This window comes from Astyanax mexicanus, chromosome 21, assembly GCF_023375975.1.
Source record: "Astyanax mexicanus isolate ESR-SI-001 chromosome 21, AstMex3_surface, whole genome shotgun sequence".
Taxonomy (NCBI): Eukaryota; Metazoa; Chordata; class Actinopteri; order Characiformes; family Acestrorhamphidae; genus Astyanax; species Astyanax mexicanus.
In genome coordinates, this window is record NC_064428.1 from 24923745 (window position 1) to 24942076 (window position 18332).

The 18332-nt window shown below is 38.4% G+C and overlaps 1 protein-coding gene across 3 annotated transcripts in view; it reads right to left on the minus strand.

Annotated features, from left to right (window-relative positions):
- Positions 1-18332, minus strand: part of cfap58 (cilia and flagella associated protein 58) — a 193310-nt gene that overhangs the window by 57426 nt on the left and 117552 nt on the right. For all 3 annotated transcript variants that reach the window (XR_007428101.1, XM_049469848.1, XM_049469849.1), the window contains 2 exons: positions 16321-16432; positions 14018-14122 (listed from right to left, as the gene is read on the minus strand). Coding sequence is in view for 2 of the 3 variants with exons in the window: in XM_049469848.1 (XP_049325805.1) it covers positions 14018-14122; positions 16321-16432 (217 nt within the window). In the remaining variant the exon portion in view is untranslated. The remainder of the gene's footprint in view (positions 1-14017; positions 14123-16320; positions 16433-18332) is intronic.

An 18332-nucleotide genomic window follows, 5' to 3' on the forward strand; every position in this document is an offset into this window, starting at 1 on the left:
AGACCAGACGTGCTGCTGCGTTCTGGATCATCTGGAGTGGTTTTACTACACAGGCCGGGAGGCCAGTTAGCAGGGCATTGCAGTAGTCGAGGGGTGAGATGACGACCGCTTGCACCAGGAGTTGGGTGGCCTGTTGCGTCAAGAACGGTCTAATTGTTAATAAAACTTTTAATAAAAGTGCAACTGATATATGTACAGATTTTTTTTTAACATTAGTGGTTGCGGCTTACTATCCGGTGCACTCAATAGCCTGGAAATTACGGTAAACTAGCATAGGATATTAAGAAATAATAGAGTGTCTTGGATGCTGAACATGTTCAGAGGCTAATAGTACCCACACACACACACATGCACACACACACACACATATACTCAAGCAGACACATTCCACCCATATGCTGGTGCTGCTGCTAATCGGACGGTGTGTATTGACCATCTTCTACTCATCAAGGCCTAATAGATTCATACTGCTAAGGCGCTCACTGGGCGTGATGACATGAATAATAATAGGTTACTAATGCCACAAAGCTACAAGAAAAGTATAGGGATTATAAGAAAATCCATGTGACCATTAGAGATCAGGGCATATGCTTGATTATTCTCTTCCTAGATACGTACACACACTGACATATGCTGGTACAGGCACAGTATCCAACTGTTTACATCCCTCTCTCTCTCTCTCTCTCTCTCTCTTCCCTCCATCTCTGGCACTCAAACCACTAAGGACGCTTTATCTTAATCAAAGCGTTAATGGCATTCACTTCCCTAAATATATTTTAATGCGCTACTCCAGTTGGCAGAGTTGCGGATGCTAATTAAATCAAATTTCTTCTCCTCATCAGATTAAAAGAAATAAATAACATTATAAAAAAACAGGCTCCCTCCAACACTTTTGGATCGTTTTCTGATTTCCACAGCTCATAAAGCGCCAACACAGTCCCTCATCACACGTCAACGTCGCTAAATCTGGAAGGGTTACTGCAGATATTTAATCCATCTGTATTGTGGAGTGGTTTAGCACCTCAAGAATTAGTACTAATGCTTCAAAACGTGATGAATGAAGTGGTTTCAAATAAACAGTGCTATAAATAAATATGAATATACTTTACATAGATCATATTTTTTGCACTATAAGGTGCACCGGATTATAAGGCGCACTATCAATGAATATGTCTATTCTCTGGTCTATTTTAATACATAAGGAACACCAGATGTTAAGGTGCATTAAGCAACACTACTAATGGGAAATCGCTTAAGTAAACAAAACTGTAATTCTTGAAAAAAAAAACAGTCAATTGAGTGCTGGATGTTAATCTACACATATTTCTCTCCTGAAAACTGTTTATTTGGGTGAGTAAAGCTCTTCTGTTTATTTACAGTAAGCATAGATTTCCAATATTTTGTCCAACAGTGAATCATCAGTGAAGTTTCTCCAGCACTAAGGCTGGGTGCAGCAGCATTAGCCGCTAACCGCAGTGCTAGCGGGATGTAAAGTTGTGTGAGTGTTGAGTCGACTCAACTAAATGAATCAATTCACGAGTGCAAATTCAAATGAATGATCCAAAACACTGCTTATAACCCCATGCATTGATAGCAAACTCTGACCTTGTGTATACACAGCAGTGAAACTACTAAAAAATTTAAAATAATAGCAATGGAAGGGGAAAAAATGGCATTGAGGACAAAAGCTTAGACCGCATCATAGGTTCCTATAGTGATCTACCCCACCTCCCCAAGAGAAATTTGTCTAAAAGCCATAATGACTCTAATAATGTTATATTTAAATATTACTGTTGATAAATTTGGGATGCAGTAGGTTTCTTGTTTCAGGCTCATATGTGCCCATTGAAAACAAATGCAGTTTAGTACTTAATGCATATACATTAAAGAAGCTTAGCTGGGACATTCGGAGTTCATGCGAGTTCTCTTGAGTCTTTGCAATGCAACGTGTGCAGGTGTGGTGGATAAACCACTTATAAACCAATAGGGAGTCAGAATAGGGGTATATGTTTATACTTCTTAATATATATATATTAAGAGATTTTTCTGTATAGGTTTTTTTTTTAACGATTAGAATTTGGAATGAAAACAAGCTGAAATTTTAGGAGAAACAAGAAACAAGAAACAAGAAAAGAGAAGTAGAAATTCAGATATTTGTGTGATAATTGTGTGAAAATGTAAGAAATATTTTAAAAAATAATGACTTCAGTAAAGTAAACAAAACCAACATTTAACCCCACTTAACCCCTTAACATGCCAGCATTTAGTTAATTTTCTGCCTGATATTACACAGCTATATCTTAAGGATTTCTTTTCAAGCATTACATATAAAAGTTTCATGTTTGATAAGGAACATGAAAATCATAAATGTAATTGTAATAGAAAAAAATAAATCTGGAAAATAAAATAAATCTGCAGCTGTCAAAATATAATGTATATAATCTCTGTATAGGAAGTAACGCAGTGATCTAACTGGCCAACAATCAGGACAACTATGGGCATTCAGACAAATTCCAAGGCAATAGCTCAGAACTTGTCAGTTCACAAAGACTCTACTGTCAGTTATTCTACTAATGTGACAAATCAAAGGCTGTGCTTGTCACGCCTGTCATATATAACAGCTACAGATAGACGCCAGTCTGAGACAACCTTCGCGCCTAGCTATGGATCAGTGTCACACATATGCCTACGGGAAATTAAGCATGACTGCGTGGATAATAAAACCTGGCAACAGGCTTTTTGGTTGTGTCAATTAGAAATCGTTCCTCTGCCGCATCTATGGATAGAAAGCTTGTAAATACTCGCATTGCACCATCATCCTTGAGTCATCCGTCATGACGCAGCTTTTCGGGCTTTGATCCTATATGTCCGCCTCTTTTAAATCCTTCGCATTTTGTCTCGCTTCTTCTTTTTCCCGTACACACAGGGTCTCGCACACACTGTTCATCCCCCTGTTCTCCTTTTTATTCCAGCTGCCGCATACCTAAATACATCCTCCTTACATAAGACTGAAGACAGAATTTCCTAAAATCCTCCTTCAAAGTTACAAAAACAGGCTTCAAACAGAATACGACGAAATCTTCTCCGCCATCAGCTTCGACAATCGAGAGGCAGGCCCCGATATTACCATCACAGGATCGTAGGGGCATCTGGGGATATGGCAGTTAGGCTGGCACTGCCGAGAATGCCATGATCTACGGTTGCTATGAAGGGAACACAGCTGGAGGGGCAAATGTAGTCCACTCAGGCTGGAATTAGAGTGGCCAGGCAATAGTGCTGCACTCACTGATGAAAGCTCAGAAGCTACAGACATGCATCCACCTGCCATGATTAGAAGTTTGCTATTTGACCCAAACGTGAGGAGCTCTTAAAAATCTACTCTATGGTTGCAGAGTCTTCAAGTCTTTCTCAACAATACTGGGCATCAGGTAACAGAACGGGAGAGTGGTAAAGGCACTGGACTTTAGATCCAATGGACAATTTGTTGTAGAAGGCAAAGTACCACCCACAGGGAATGAGTGGTAATGATTGTGACCGGCAGAATCTGGCTAAAATAGTCCATGCCATGTTCGATGGAAGCTAAAGAACCCTGAACTGACCTTGAATGTGGAATGTGGGATGTGTGTGTGTGTGTAAAGGGGGCTCCTTGCATAGAATGTGAGATTTTAATGCAACTTCTGCCAGAGTCACTGGCACAATTCCAACCTAACCAGTTGGTCACGATCATGATCTCAAACCAGTGCAGAGTTCCACAGTGGGTGATACATTAAACTGATGTTTAACACTGCCTTGCCATGAGCACATTGGCCAGTGTTCAACCTCACAACCTATCAAAAATGTTGTTTAGTCGGCGTTGTTGATTACATCGACTAATTGTTGCAGACCTAATGATCAGTTGGTACCACTTTAAAATAAGGATCCTTTATAAAGGGTTTATCCATTAGTCATCATTAACATTTCTGTTAAAAACTTTATTTATTAAACTAAATTAACATAATAAATGACTAAACTGACTTCCTATATTATTTTATTAGATATGTTGAAAGTAAGTATTTGTCACTGTTGCTCTTTCTTTTTTTATGATTTTTGTGTTGTGAGTGCTTATTCATTTTTTTAAGTATTTACAACTAAATTTATACACATTAATTAACTTCTTCATAAACTATTAATAAACCTTTTATAAAGAAGCCTCTTTTTTTAAGTGGTACCGATCAGTTTACATAGTGCTCTCCTATGACGCTTGACATATCAGTATATACTGTACAGAAATTAATAGATTACAAGCAGAATCACAGGTATAACTCTAGATATCTAAGGCTTTAAGTGTCTAATAAAGCATTATTGCTAATACAGTTTTTTTGTCTCGTTTCCTTGAAGTTCAAGCTTTCAAAGCCCTGCAGCACAAGTATTGCGAGTTATAAATCGCATAGAACATAAATCGCATTGATTAACAGCACCAAAGAGTCAGACACAACTTTATACTAAATAACAGTGCAGGGTTAATACACAGTGGCGGTGGTAAAAATGGCTGAGGTGTGTTTGTGTCTGCGCGAGAGCAATTTAACCTGAGGAATTTATAAACAGGTTTCTCACGCCGAGACCCTGCGACTGCAGAGGGGAGACGTGGCCATTCAGACGCTGACAGGGGCTGCAGGAAGGGGCCGGGATGAAATTATGCATTTTAGAGAAGCAGAAGCTCTGCAGTTCGAGCTACAGGAAAATGAAGGGTCGTGACCCTGCTCAGAGAGCGGCATCTCATGAAATACAAAAATACTACTGCCGCAATTTCCCCTTCTTTTAAAACGCCAGACTTTCGGCAACCGCAAGCCGACTCCAACTCTCCAAATCTAACTTGCTGGAGTTCAGCTCATGGCCACAGTGCAGAAGGCCTGAGGTTGTGAGATATGATGGGGTTTGCATGCTTAAAATAGGACAGAAAGTCTGTTGACAAAATGTCAATGATGTTTAGGTTAAAGCGACGGCCTGTAGGTTTTGGGGATTTAGAGACCTCTCTGGTGAGAATGTGTAATTGCATTGAGCATGGAAGCAGATGAGGCCATTATAGGCCTTTATCACAACTGAATTGGTTACTAGATCTGTTCTTCAAAGCAGGGTGTGACGAGTTCTGGCTTTCACCAGCAGCTTATTCAACATGGCATTGGAAAATCGCTTTAAAAGTTTGCTTCTGACTCTGTCGAGGTTTGGTCAAAGGGACGTGTTCCAATTAGTGAAAGAACATTCGCAGGTTACATTACATTACATTACATTTGGCAGATGCTTTTGTCCAAAGCGACTTACAGTTGTCAAGTACAAGAGTAATAGAAGTTAAAGGTAAAACATTTTTAGATAGGGCCTTAAGGAGGTCGAATGGATATAATAGGATAGAGGAGTGAAGGAGGGGAAGAAGGAAATGAGGTTAGAAGTAGTTAGTGTGTTAGAGGTGTTAGGAGAGTAAGTGCTCTTTGAAGAGCTCTGTCTTCAGGAGTTTCTTAAAGATAGTGAGAGATTCTCCTGATCTGGTAGTGGAAGATAGTTTGTTCCACCATTGGGGAACTCTGTATGAGAACAGTCTGGATTGCTTTGTGTGAATGTTTGTTTGGTAAAGCGAGGCGACGTTCATTGAAGGAGCGCAGCGGCCGGGAGGTAGCGTAAGTTTTCAGGAGCGAGTGCAGGTAGGAAGGAGCTGTTCTGTCACCTTGTCACCTTGTAAGCGATTGTGAGAGTTTTGAATTTGATGTGAGCATCAACTGGTAGCCAATGGAGCTCAATGAGCAGTGGGGTGACATGTGCCTGTTTTGGCTTGTTGAAGACCAGACGTGCTGCTGCAGGTTAAAGGTTCCAAGCTAAACAAAGGCTGGACAAAGTGAATAGCAGAAAGCATTGTTTACTAGTTAGCTGCAAGTTAGCAAGCTAGCTAACTAGTAATATACTGACATGCTAAAGTAAGGTTAGCTGTTTACTAAGCTATAACAAAGCTGGTTTTCTCTTAAAGCTTACCAGTCTTCAGAATGGATATGTACATAATAGGCCAGCTAAACTTCCTATTTGCAGACTTTAGACCTATTTTTCTTTCGGAAAATCATGAAAACTCAGGTAGGGGTGTCTCTGTTTAGAGTTAGAGCAGGCAGGAATGCTTGAGTAACAACGATGAGAGGATTCGACCGCTGCAAATCTAAAAACGGAAGAGCGAGACCACTGCATTGCTCAATATCATATTTCCAGAAGCAGGAAATGTGAGATAGGCCTATTGCTTAATAACCTGCAATGCCATTAACTTTCAGGGCCATTCCAAAAGCTTCAGTTTGTGTTTTTTCCGGTAGTCAAATGTAGGTAAATTTTTAGATCAGTGTTCCAAAAATATGCCGCCCCGTAACAGATTTTTTTTTTTTTATCAAGGGTTTGTAGGTCTTTTTTTTTGCCATTGCATTATTGAAAGTGCCACCAACTGCAATGCAACCGTAAATCATCATCCACCCCCATGCTTCACAGTTGTTTCTCAATACAAATCTTTGCTGACTCTGTCCAAAGCATTCTATTTTACCTCCATTAGTCCACATGAATGAATCAAAACTCAGTGGGCTTCTCAAGATGTTTGGTCACATCATTTAGAAATGGAATTTTGTGACAATGTCACAGGTTAAATCTTCTATAGCAGGTTCATCAGAAATCAAGCAGTTCTCTCAAATAACTTAACTTGACCTCCACAGTTCCCCTAAACTGCAAAAGGTTAAAAACTTTCCACACTGGAGAAGCTACTGAAAAAAAGCTTTTTACTACCTGGTACCTGAAACCAAATACTTTTTTTACTACCTACTCACTTGTGGGTCCAAGTGAGCATAGTATAGTAGGTACAAAATGTGACGTGTAAATCTTGCAGAAAGCTGACTGACCAGAGAAGTTCATCACTTTACACGACACAAAAAAGCCACAAACCGAGAATCTGGAAAATCTGGAACATGATCCCTTCAGCATTCTCCATTGTTACTGTTTTATCTCTATACTATACTAAACTATACTAAAGTTGCTATTTTAGAGATACATGTTTTTTATTGGACAGTAAAGATATGTACACTGTTCAGATTATGTGTGAGAAGGGAAGCTGTTATAATAATAAAGACCAAATCTTATTCATCTCATCTTTGAAGATTGTTGTTGTTAATGACTGTATTACATGCTCACATTAAGATTTCGGGGTCTTGCTGGATTTGTATATGAATAAATTACTGACACACTAATTGCTCAGTCATGTGCACCAGCACACATGTATATGAGCTATCATTATAGTACTTGACTGCATTCTGCTTCAATGCAAATAATGCCTCAATTAAAGCTCACTTAGTTAGGTCTAGATGACTTGGTCTCAAACGCATCTCGTTTTTGCACAATATTAATCTTTTCTCAGCTAATGTGAGTTTAGTTTTTCAAAGAGGAAACAAAATCACAGTCAGAGGAAATAATCAATTGGATCAAAAATGCAATGAGAGTATATCCAGTTTTGAACAAGTTTCAACAAGTTTTTTTTTTCAGAATAGAAAGGCATGTTCATTATTACAGTATCTGTCCATGTTCAAGCTGTACGTTGTCAAACACTGTATGTTACATATCCAAAAATGTACATTTCGTCGGTGTCCAATTAAAAAATGAGTAACACCAAAACAGCAACAGCAGGAGAGAGAAAAAAAAACTTCTAAACTTTCAATGGAAGTCAAGGTAAAAAGAATTTATTTCAGGTCATTTTTAGGAGTTTCTATTGGTCCGTTCATCAAGAAATTTTGGCACAGTGTTAGGGACAGTTTGTCTGTTCAAATTATGAAGTAAACTAAAAATCAACAAAAATGGAGATACTTGTTTTTCATTGGACAGCTACGATCACTGCCAAGATAGCAATGAACGTCTGTCTGACTGCTGACGTCTGCTACAGTCAGTGGTTCCAGCTCTTGCTTTTTTTTTTTTTTTAGGTCTTTTTAATTTATACATGATGCATATCACACATTTAGAAGACCTTGGGTCCTATTTTAGATCTATAGGTGACCGTGCACGATGCATGATGCATGATTAAGAGCGTGTCACTGGTTTTTTGCTATTGTAACAACAGGTATACAACAGGAAAAGTATACCCCATGCACAATTCAAAACCCACAAAAGTGCAACTGCCTCCTAAAGGTAATGGCAAGTGACACAATGATTGGTTCGCATTACGCCCAAAACACCCATGATTATTTATCATTAATTAATGTCTTTTGCACGTTTTGATATATAGTACTTGACTGCATTCCACTTTAATGCAAATAACACCTCAATTAAAGATCCCTTAGTGAGGTCTAGACGACTTGGTCTCAAACACATCTCATTTTTGCACAATATCAATCTTTTCTCGGCTAATGTGAGTTTAGTTTTTCAAAGGGGATGTGCATGTTCAAGCTGTACGTTGTCAAACACTGTATGTTACATATCCTACAATGTACATTTCGTCGCTGTCCAATTAAAAAACAGGTAACTCCAAAACAGCAACAGCAGGAGAGAAAAAAAAAATTCTAAACTTTCAATGGAAGTCAATATAAAACGAGTTTATTTCAGGTCGTTTTAAAGTATTTCTATTGGTCCGCTCATCAACAGATTTTGGCACAGTATAAGGGGTAGTTTGTGTGTTCAAATTATGTAGCAAACTGAAAATCCACAAAAATGGAGATACTCGCTTTTTTTATTGGACAGCGACGATTTGCACATCACTGCCAAGATAGCAATGAACATCTGACTGTTGATGTCTGCCAAGTCTTTTGCCATCACTTGTTCTTCTGGCCTTTTTTTTTTATACACATCACACATTTAGACCTCAGGTCGTATTTTAAATTTATATTGCACAATGCAGCTTGTTTTAGAGCTGTGTCACTGTGTCTTTGCTATTGTAACAACAGGAGAAGTATACCCCTTGCACAATTCAAAACACACAAAAGTGCAACTGCCTCTTAAAGGGAATGGCAAGTGACACACTGATTTGACTTGCTTTTCATTGGACAGCGACAATTTGCACATCACTGCCAAGATAGCAATGAATGTCTGTCTGACTGTTGACGTCTGCTACAGTCAGTGGTTCCAGCTCTTGCTCTTCTAGCCTTTTTAGGTCCTTTTTTAATTTATATAATTTACATGATATACATCACACATTAAGAAGACCTTGGGTCCTGGTTTTGATCTATAGGTGACCGTGCACAATGCAGCTTGATTTAGAGCGTGTAACTGTGTCTTGGCTATTGTAACAACAGGAAAAGTATACCTCTTAAAGGGAATGGCAAGTGACACACTGACTGGTTTGCATTAAGCCCAAATCACCCATGATTAATTAAGACAATTCCTACATGCCTTTTGCACGTTTTGAGCAAAGTAAGGCATATTTTTTGCCTCACTATTCTAAAGAATCACTGATGGATGGATGGATGGATGGATGGATGGATGGATGGATGGATGGATGGATAGTACTGCAATTAGTCACTTCCTTTATCCTCTATGCAACAATTTCCGCACCTATTTTTTTGATGATGAGTGAAATATGTTGAATTTTAGTAATATTATTGCATTATTGATGTGTTAACATCAACAGCACTAATGATTACTTTTCAATAGCGCAGAAAACAAAAGCCTCTCGATTTCTAAGATTTAGGGTGATCCCTGGGTATTCAGAACTGAATAAAGATGCCGTTCTTTCTCGTACGAAAACAGAACCGAACAAAGACCAATCTCAAACCTTCAAAGGGGGGTAAGCTCTGTCACGCAGCGTGAAAATCACAATCAGAATCCCTTTGTAACAGCTGGGGTAAACGAGAAACAGATAGCTCTCTGATAAAAACCTCTGAGCTCCAACAAGAAACCATGCAATTTTTTAGATTCTGCTTTTATTTTCTGCTGTTATAGCTGGTGGGCTTTTTGTTGCTGCGGCTGCACATGGCTGGAGAACACAGGCACTTGATAGCCTTCACTGTAACAATGAATTTGCAAAGTTTATCTTTGAATCTTCTGAGTTTCGTTCACACAGAATGATTCCCTTTGTTCGAGCAGAGGCCTATATCAACAGCTAGAGTTCAGGTAAGCAGCCAACACTATTATTAAAACCCTCTCTTAGTCTCAGTCTTTAATTTTACATTATTCTCAGCAAGTTTAATTTAATCCTTTGACATAAACTACAAAAACTGGCTTCCCTGTTGTTAATTTACATAAAAACAGTTGACTGATAGCTCTCTAAAGGTTGAGGAGAAATGATGTCCTCACGATCCTGAAATTTCACTCATCCTATTATTAATATGATTCAGTGATTTAAGTGCAAGAGGTACCGAAAGTACAACCACAAATCAGATAAAGGGCTGCATTGTGTTACATTGTACATTACTATCTAACATCCTACCAACAGCCTAATTTCACACCTTCCGCCAGCATCGTTTAAATAGCATTTTAAATAAATCTACACTGATGGGTGTGGTTGTCAGGAAGTGAGGTGTGTTCAGGTACACTTCCGGTGTACTGAAACTGTCTGTATCTCGGCAATGTAAAACACAGGTGTGCCGCTGACTGAATACAACCTAGACAGACATCAACAGTCCAGGTAGCTCCACCGTCAATGTAGCAATCCGCCAACAAAAGTCAGAGCGCACTTGGCTTTTAAAGGGAAAGGAAAGTGACATGCTGATTGGTTCATTTCACACTGTGCCCAAAACACACCAATGATTATGTAACAGAATTAGTACGTCTTTTCTGCATTTTAAGCCGTGTGCGGCATACTGTTCCAGTCGTTATGATAGCAAAGACACACTGACAAGCACTACATCAAGCTGCATGGTGCACAATTGACAGCTTGTCTAAAGTTAGTTAAAACAGGGATTAATAACTTTGTCTTAATTTAGCTGCTAATGCTAATGCTGCTGCACCTAGCCTTAGTAGAAATCTGGAAATGTACGCTTACTGTAAACAAACGGAAGAGCTTTCCTCACCCAAATAAACAGCTTTCAGGAGAGAAATCTGTCGAGATTAACATCCAGTGCTCGTTTGACTTTTAAAATATTTTTTTTTTAGAATTACAGTTTTGTTTACTTAGCAAACTTAGCTTTACTTAATTTAGTTACCTTCTCACCACCACCCAGGGGCGAGATCTGCTGAATTAGAAGGAAAACATGGCAACACCCTTCTTCCTTACTAGTATCGCATAATGCTTTATAAAATCTGGTGCACCTTATGTATAAAAATAGACCAGAAAATAGACCCAGTGACCCTTATAGTAGGAAAAAATAGGGTACTCATTTTTTAACAAGCAAATGCACAATCATATGCTGCACATATTATGGGTACAGGTATTGAACAGGTCTGCCTGCAGTTCTGACCACTCCACAGAATAGAATATATGAAAATTTTTGAAACAAAAAAGTAACAACTACAACAATTACATACTTTTGCGCACTTAAAGACCTGTTCCAACTGTTTAAATGTTTCTTTGTCATGGTTTAAAGTAGAAATATCACATAAAACAAAGAATAAAGAATGAAGCAGCTTGTATTAGTAGATAAATGACAGGCAGATAGTGATAGCATAGTCTTGGCGTGGTAGCTGTTTAAAAGCATAACCCCACCACCATCTCAGGCCACATGCCCATCAGTCACATTATGCGAATGGACAGTGAATTGGACAGTAAATTGGCAGTGACTGGCGGCGTTGCTGTTTCGTTCCATCATGCCAAACGTTTGCTTCCACACTGACCTTAAAGAATTCAGCTTCTATCTGCCCGAGAATTGCCAGCTTCTAAAGCAAAATGCTCAAATCTGTCAAATCTGGCAGACAGCAAGGTTGTTCTTTTAGGAGCTAAAGGAGAAGAAGACCTTTTTATTTACTTTCTTTATTCAATCACATCCTATGAAATACAGTTAATGAAAAAAAAGATATCAAGATTTCTTAAGAATCTACTTCTGAAAAGCTTTATAAACACCCAAAAACGTATACATCAAAAGCATACACCAAAGCCAGCAGATGATATGTCTCTCCAAACCATCACTGATCATCAGTAAATTTTCCTTTCATTTGTAAATCAAGGGAGCAGAGTCTGGAGGAAGAGTGGAGAGACATACAGTTCAAACTGCTTGAGGTCTAGTGTGAAGTTTAGTTTCTACAATCAGTGATGGTTTGGGGAGACATGTCATCTGCTGATGTGGATCCACTGTGTTACATCAAGTCCAAAGTCAGTTCAGTGTTTCCCACAAAATCTTACAGCACATTCAACTTTTATGAAGACGCGGATTTCATTTTCCAGCAGGACTTTGGGAACACTGCTCACACTGCCAAATGTACCAATATGTTTTCCACAACATATGCTAATATGATACCAAAAATTGTATTAAGTAGCCTTTTACTGTATCTTCATAAACTGTACAATAGAACTCTGGGGCAAGGTTTTCTTTTTTCTTTATAGTTTAATTTAAATTCGTCTTCATTTTTTTCCTTCAATTCAGTTAAATTTGATCAGTTTTTAGAGTGGGTTTGCTTGTTTTATTAGTTTTATTTTGTATTTTGTTATCCGTTTTTTTTTTTTATTATCTTCGGCCAGCGCGAGCACTGTTAACAAGAAGTAACGTTACGGGGCACCGAGTGGTCCAGCAGTCTAAAGCGCTGCCACTATGAGCGGGTTCAAACCCTAGAGGGAGCAAAATTGGCCCTGGGTAGATGGCGCTCTCTCCCCACATCACTCCTAGGGTGATGTCCGCAGCCCAGGGTGTCTGTGAGCTGATGTATCAGAACTGAGTCGCTGCGCTTTCCTCCAAGTGCGCTGTGATGTTGCTCGGCAATGTTGCTTCAGCTGCAGCTCGAAAAGAAGTGGTGGCTGACTTCACATGTGTCGGAGGAGGCATGTGTTAGTCTTCACCCTCCTGGTGTGTTACTAGTGATAGGGGGAGTCCTAATGAGTGGGTTGGGTAATTGGCAGTGTAAATTGTGGAGAAAATGCTGTTGTGCCAAAATCCAACTCCCTGCAGAATCCGACTCCCCTTCGCGAGCTTTACTTCGGCACAACACCGCCTGCAGTAAAACTGCTGGAGTGGAAACAGCACTTATAAATTACATTTACATACACAAACATGAAGCGTCTGTAATTTCAATTAGTTTTAGTTAATTTTATAAACACTCAATTCCAGTTAGTTACTGTTTTTTTTTCTTTTAATTACCGTTTCTATTAGTTTCAGTTTCACTTCAGTTTTTGCGTTATTTCGTTCGTTTTCGTTAACGATAATAACCTTGCTCTGTGGGACTCCATAAAATGTGTTAAACCATTACTATACAAATAATTGAAACCAGTAGTTTCTACATTGCGATTTACAAGAGAAAAATAAAGCTAGGGTTCCAAAGATTAAAAAAAAAAAAACTTGACTTTTATAAAAGATGATCAGCATAAACCCAACTTTACTTGATCATGAAGGCCTTTATTCATTTTTCTATTCTTCTATTCAGTAAAGTTCATCAGAGATCATCTACAGCTCTGTTTTTCACATTGTTCCTGAAATAACAATTTCATCTATTTCTAACTCACCACACAGGAAACCGAGTCACATAGTACTCCTTTACACACTGATCTGCAAGACAACTAGTTTTCTATAATGGAAAACATTGAATCCATTCTAGAAACTCTTTCTCTCTCTTATGCACGCACACACACAAGTATATACATATACAGCTCATATATAGGTGTACATGTGTACAACATATATTTATATATATCCTCAGGCTACATGTTCCAGGCACCATGTCAAATACAAAAAACAACAGTGCGGTACATGGAAGTGCATTAAATAAAGCTGTATTCAGTCCTCCTTTGAAAGCAATATGGAAGAGAATCACTTGGTAAGGCCTTCTCCGATCGATTCTCCTCCCCCTCCATGACCTGACCCCATTGGCGCTTTATGAGCTGTCGCCAGGGGACACGGAGCGCCCGCCAGCGACCAATAGGACGTGCCGGATTGTGGGGAACGTTAAATGAGAGCAGAGTGTTTACCTGCAGCAGAAGCTCCTTCTCCACCACCTCCTTGCTTTTGGTTATCAACCTCCGCTGAAGAGAGTGAATCTTCTGGATCAACTCGAAGGTGCTGGGGTCACTCGCCTGCAGGAAAACCATTTAGAGCCGGAGTGAACGAACGAACGAACGAACGAGAGAAAGAGAAGGAGAGAGAGAGAATTACAGGAAATGAGAAGCAATAGAGAGAGAGAGAATGAATGAGAATAAATGAAAAGGAGAGTGGCATTGACCAAAACACGGCAAAACCAAACCCTCCAGACTTGAAGAGCGTTTTCCATAACCTCAATTAACTTCTCAGACACCCACGTCTGATGTGTCGTACTATCAGGAGAGAAAGCTCAGGTCACATATATATAAAAAAAAGGACACTACTTTTACACTAACATTAAAAGGTTCTTCTTTTTATTTTTTTTTTATATACTCTAATCCTAGAAGAGTTGAGCTTACATACAGTATCTAAGTAAATTGATTGCCTTAGACTGTTTAAAAGGAAGATTTTATGCAAGACTCACTTTTTCTGTGCTTTTGTATCTTCACTTAGCTCTCTACTGCTGCTATAAACACTACAAACGCCCAGTAACAGCTTATTTGCGTAACAGTGACTGAGCCCTTAAACGGCTCTTTCAGAAAGGGGATGAAACTGGCTGATTTTGTGCACAGAAACTCATGAACATGTTTTGTATAACCCATAGAATTATTCCAATCAAACTTAGAGGAATCAATTTAAACAAACATGAAACTTTAAGTTATTACACCTACATAGCAAATTTATTTACCGTATTTTTCACACTATAAGATGCACTAAAGATCCTTTAATTTTCCCAAAAATCTTCAGTGCGTCTTTTAATCCAGTGCGTCTTATGTATAAATTTTACCAGCCAGGATGTAAGGAGCAGTAAAGCTTAAGTACAGCATTATATATTATATTTCACTGAAGTTTCTCCAGCACCTAGGATGAAGCAGTATTAGCATTAGCCGCTAACCTCGCTAGGCACTATTTTTTTTGCCGCTAACTCTGGCTAGCAATACTGGAGCAGCATTAGCATTAGTGGCTATCCATTAGCGCTTAGTGCTAAAGCTAATGCTCCAGCCTTAGTGCTGGAGAAATTTGCGGATCTAAGCTTACTGTAAATAATTGAAAGCGCTTTACTCATTTCAGAAGCGAAATCTGTGTAGATTAACATCCAGCGTTCGTTTGACTTTAAAAGAAAGTCAAAGAAAGCCTTTTTTTAAGAATTACAGTTAAGTTAAGCTTAAGCTTTACTAACTCCCCACCACCACCCAGCGGTGAGACCTGCTGAATTACAAGGGAAACATGGTGACACCCTTGTTCCTTACTAGTGTCGCTTACAATGTGCCTTATAATCCAGTGTTATGTATAAAAATAGACCAAAAATAGACGTTCATTGATAGAGCTAATTATTTTATTATCAATTGATTTGTACAATGATTCCACTTTGAAATAAATTGGATTTGTATATATGTTTTTAAAGGATGTTTTGTTTGTTCAGAAGTAAACACAAAATGGCTGTTAAGATAACATGGGATGTTGTTGACCAACCTGCATTTTAAATCTGGTTTGTTCTAAATAATAGATACTAAATAAAAAAGTAAGCAACCAAAAATTAACTTGCTTTGACAGCTTACATAATGCAGACCAGGCAGCTAACCATTATTTAAACTACAAGTTCATGTAAGGTGCAGTCTGGGGGAATGACTACACATTGACGGCAGGTGCCAGTGACTAAAAATACTTGAGTAAAGTTTGGGATTATTCCATATTATATATACAGACTTTATTTAATTGATTTTGGCTTATCTACTAAACCAATCTCCCCAGTCATGTGATGATATGGGCACCGATACTATGTTATTGCTCTGAATTATTTAGACTGCAAGCCAAATTTTGATATAGTCATATTTAGATTCTTTGCGGACTGATTTTCGATTATCTAAACAGCCAGAAACCACTTGAAATCTCAAATCAGTTTTTTTTTAAACAGATTCAAACAACATTTGCAGGAGTTTTGAAATGTAATTATGATCATAAAAATTACCACCCTGTCATATACCACCCTGTAATCTATTTTTTAATATTAGATATGGTAATTATGGTTCCCAAGTCTGAATAAAGAGGATAATACTCATAAGGATTTTATGCCTGAAGGGGGAAATGACTTTTCTTTTGGATGTATAAAAGTAGATTTTAATCATTTATTTTATTGCTTGATGGAAATGACACATGTTTTATAATTATTATCTAATTTTTATAATTAACACACCTCAAGCTGTCTCCAGCGATGAACATTCTTTGGATTTTCCAGCTCCTGCTCCATGGCTCCACATCTCGCTCTCTCTTTGAGCAGCTCCCTCTGAATGTGGTGTAACTCCCGTCTGCAGCGGAAAGACAACAGCTGATTGGTTCATGAACTCAACAGGATAAAAAGCGTGAGGCTGCAAAATTATCCAACAAATCATAATTGAAACTCTGATGATTCTAAGATTTTGTTTTATTTTTTAGTGGTTCTGGAAATTCAAAACACCTCCATAATTATCTTATAATGTCTAATAGCAACCGTAGCTATTAAAGAATAATTGTTGTGGGCGGGGCATGAATAGGGCAATCGTATAGACAGAAAGATCGGTTGGCCGATATTTCTCTAACTACAATGTAAGCTGATCAGATCTTATTCTTAAGGATAAGTTAACTTCTTTGTAGGAACTTGTTTTGGTCACAGAAAGCTGATTTTTTTTTTACTTAAACTCACAATAATGTAACATGTCTTGTGGAATAAATAGAATAAAGTAACACCTTTAGTAACACCACTAACTGGATTTCCCTCTCAAGAGTGCATCTTTCAGCTTAGACAGTGAGTAGCTATTAGTACAGCAACACAGCACAGCTAGCTAAGCTTGCTAACAAACAAACATAGCTATCCACACAAATGAGCAAACACTGCAGACCACATTTAACCACAGTAGTCTCAACTGGGGCTGGAGGAGAAGTTCAACCATATAAAAATGCAGTACATAATAATTCAATTCAATTCAATTCAATTTTATTTATATAGCGCTTTTTACAACAAAGGTTGTCACAAAGCCGCTTTACAGGAAAAACAGGTCCACGCCTCTTATGAGCAGCACCACAGAGATGCCAATTTTATGGTGACACAGTGGCAAGGAAAAACTCCCTTTAAGAGGAAGAAACCTTGGAAGGAACCAAGACTCAGTCCGAGGAACCCATCCTACTCGGGTTGACCCGCTCAGTACAAACAAACAACAAACAACAAACAAATAACAGAACAAAACAGTACAGAGAATTAATGTGAACTATGGCTAATATAACAGGTACTCATTTATGAATATAAGAATGTGATGGGCACAAACTATAGAGCTATGGCTAATACAGAAACAGATACTGAGTGTGTTAATGGTAATCAGTGCAGGGTTGCAGAGCCCGAGAACAACACAGCGGGCAGTGGAGAGCCAGGCTGGGAACATCAGGAACAGCATCTCCATACATGTAAAAGAGATAAAAGCCCTTCACGATGATTAATATTATTAGCTAGCTTTTTTCCCTAATTTAGCTAGGCCAGTTGTCCCACACAATTAGTTGCTACTCAGTTGTATATCCCCCATCACTAGTGATACTTTAACACAAGGAGGGTGAAGACCAGCACATGCCTCCTTCGACACACATAAATAATAATAATAATAATAATAATAATAATAATAATCATCTTTATTTATATAGCACCTTTCATACATTAAAATGCAGCTCAAAGTGCTGTACATAGAAAAAGGCAATCAAAACACTAATAAAAAGGAAAATTGAAAAGGAAAAAAAATGTAAAATTAAAAAAATAAAATAAAAAAATAATAAATAAATAATAATAATAATAATAATAACAATAATAATAATAATAAAGCCAAACGCTGGCTCTTTTTGAACTGCTGCTGATGCAGCATTGCTGATTAGCATCACAGCGCGCTCGGAGGAAAGTGCAGCAACTCAGTTCCGATACATTAGCTCACAGATGCCTTATATTGACGAACATCACCCTCAGAGTGATGAGGGGAAAGAGCATCATCTACCCATCCAGAGAGAGCAAGACCAATTGTGCTCCCTCAGGGCTCCGGCAGCTTATGGCAAGCTGCATAATCAGGACTCGAACCAGCGATCTCCCAATCATAGTGGTAGCACTTTAGTCCTCTGGACCAGGTGTCCCAGCATATTTGTGATTATAGTTTATCACATAAAGTTGTAAAAGAAAGAGAGAGAGAGAGAGAGAGA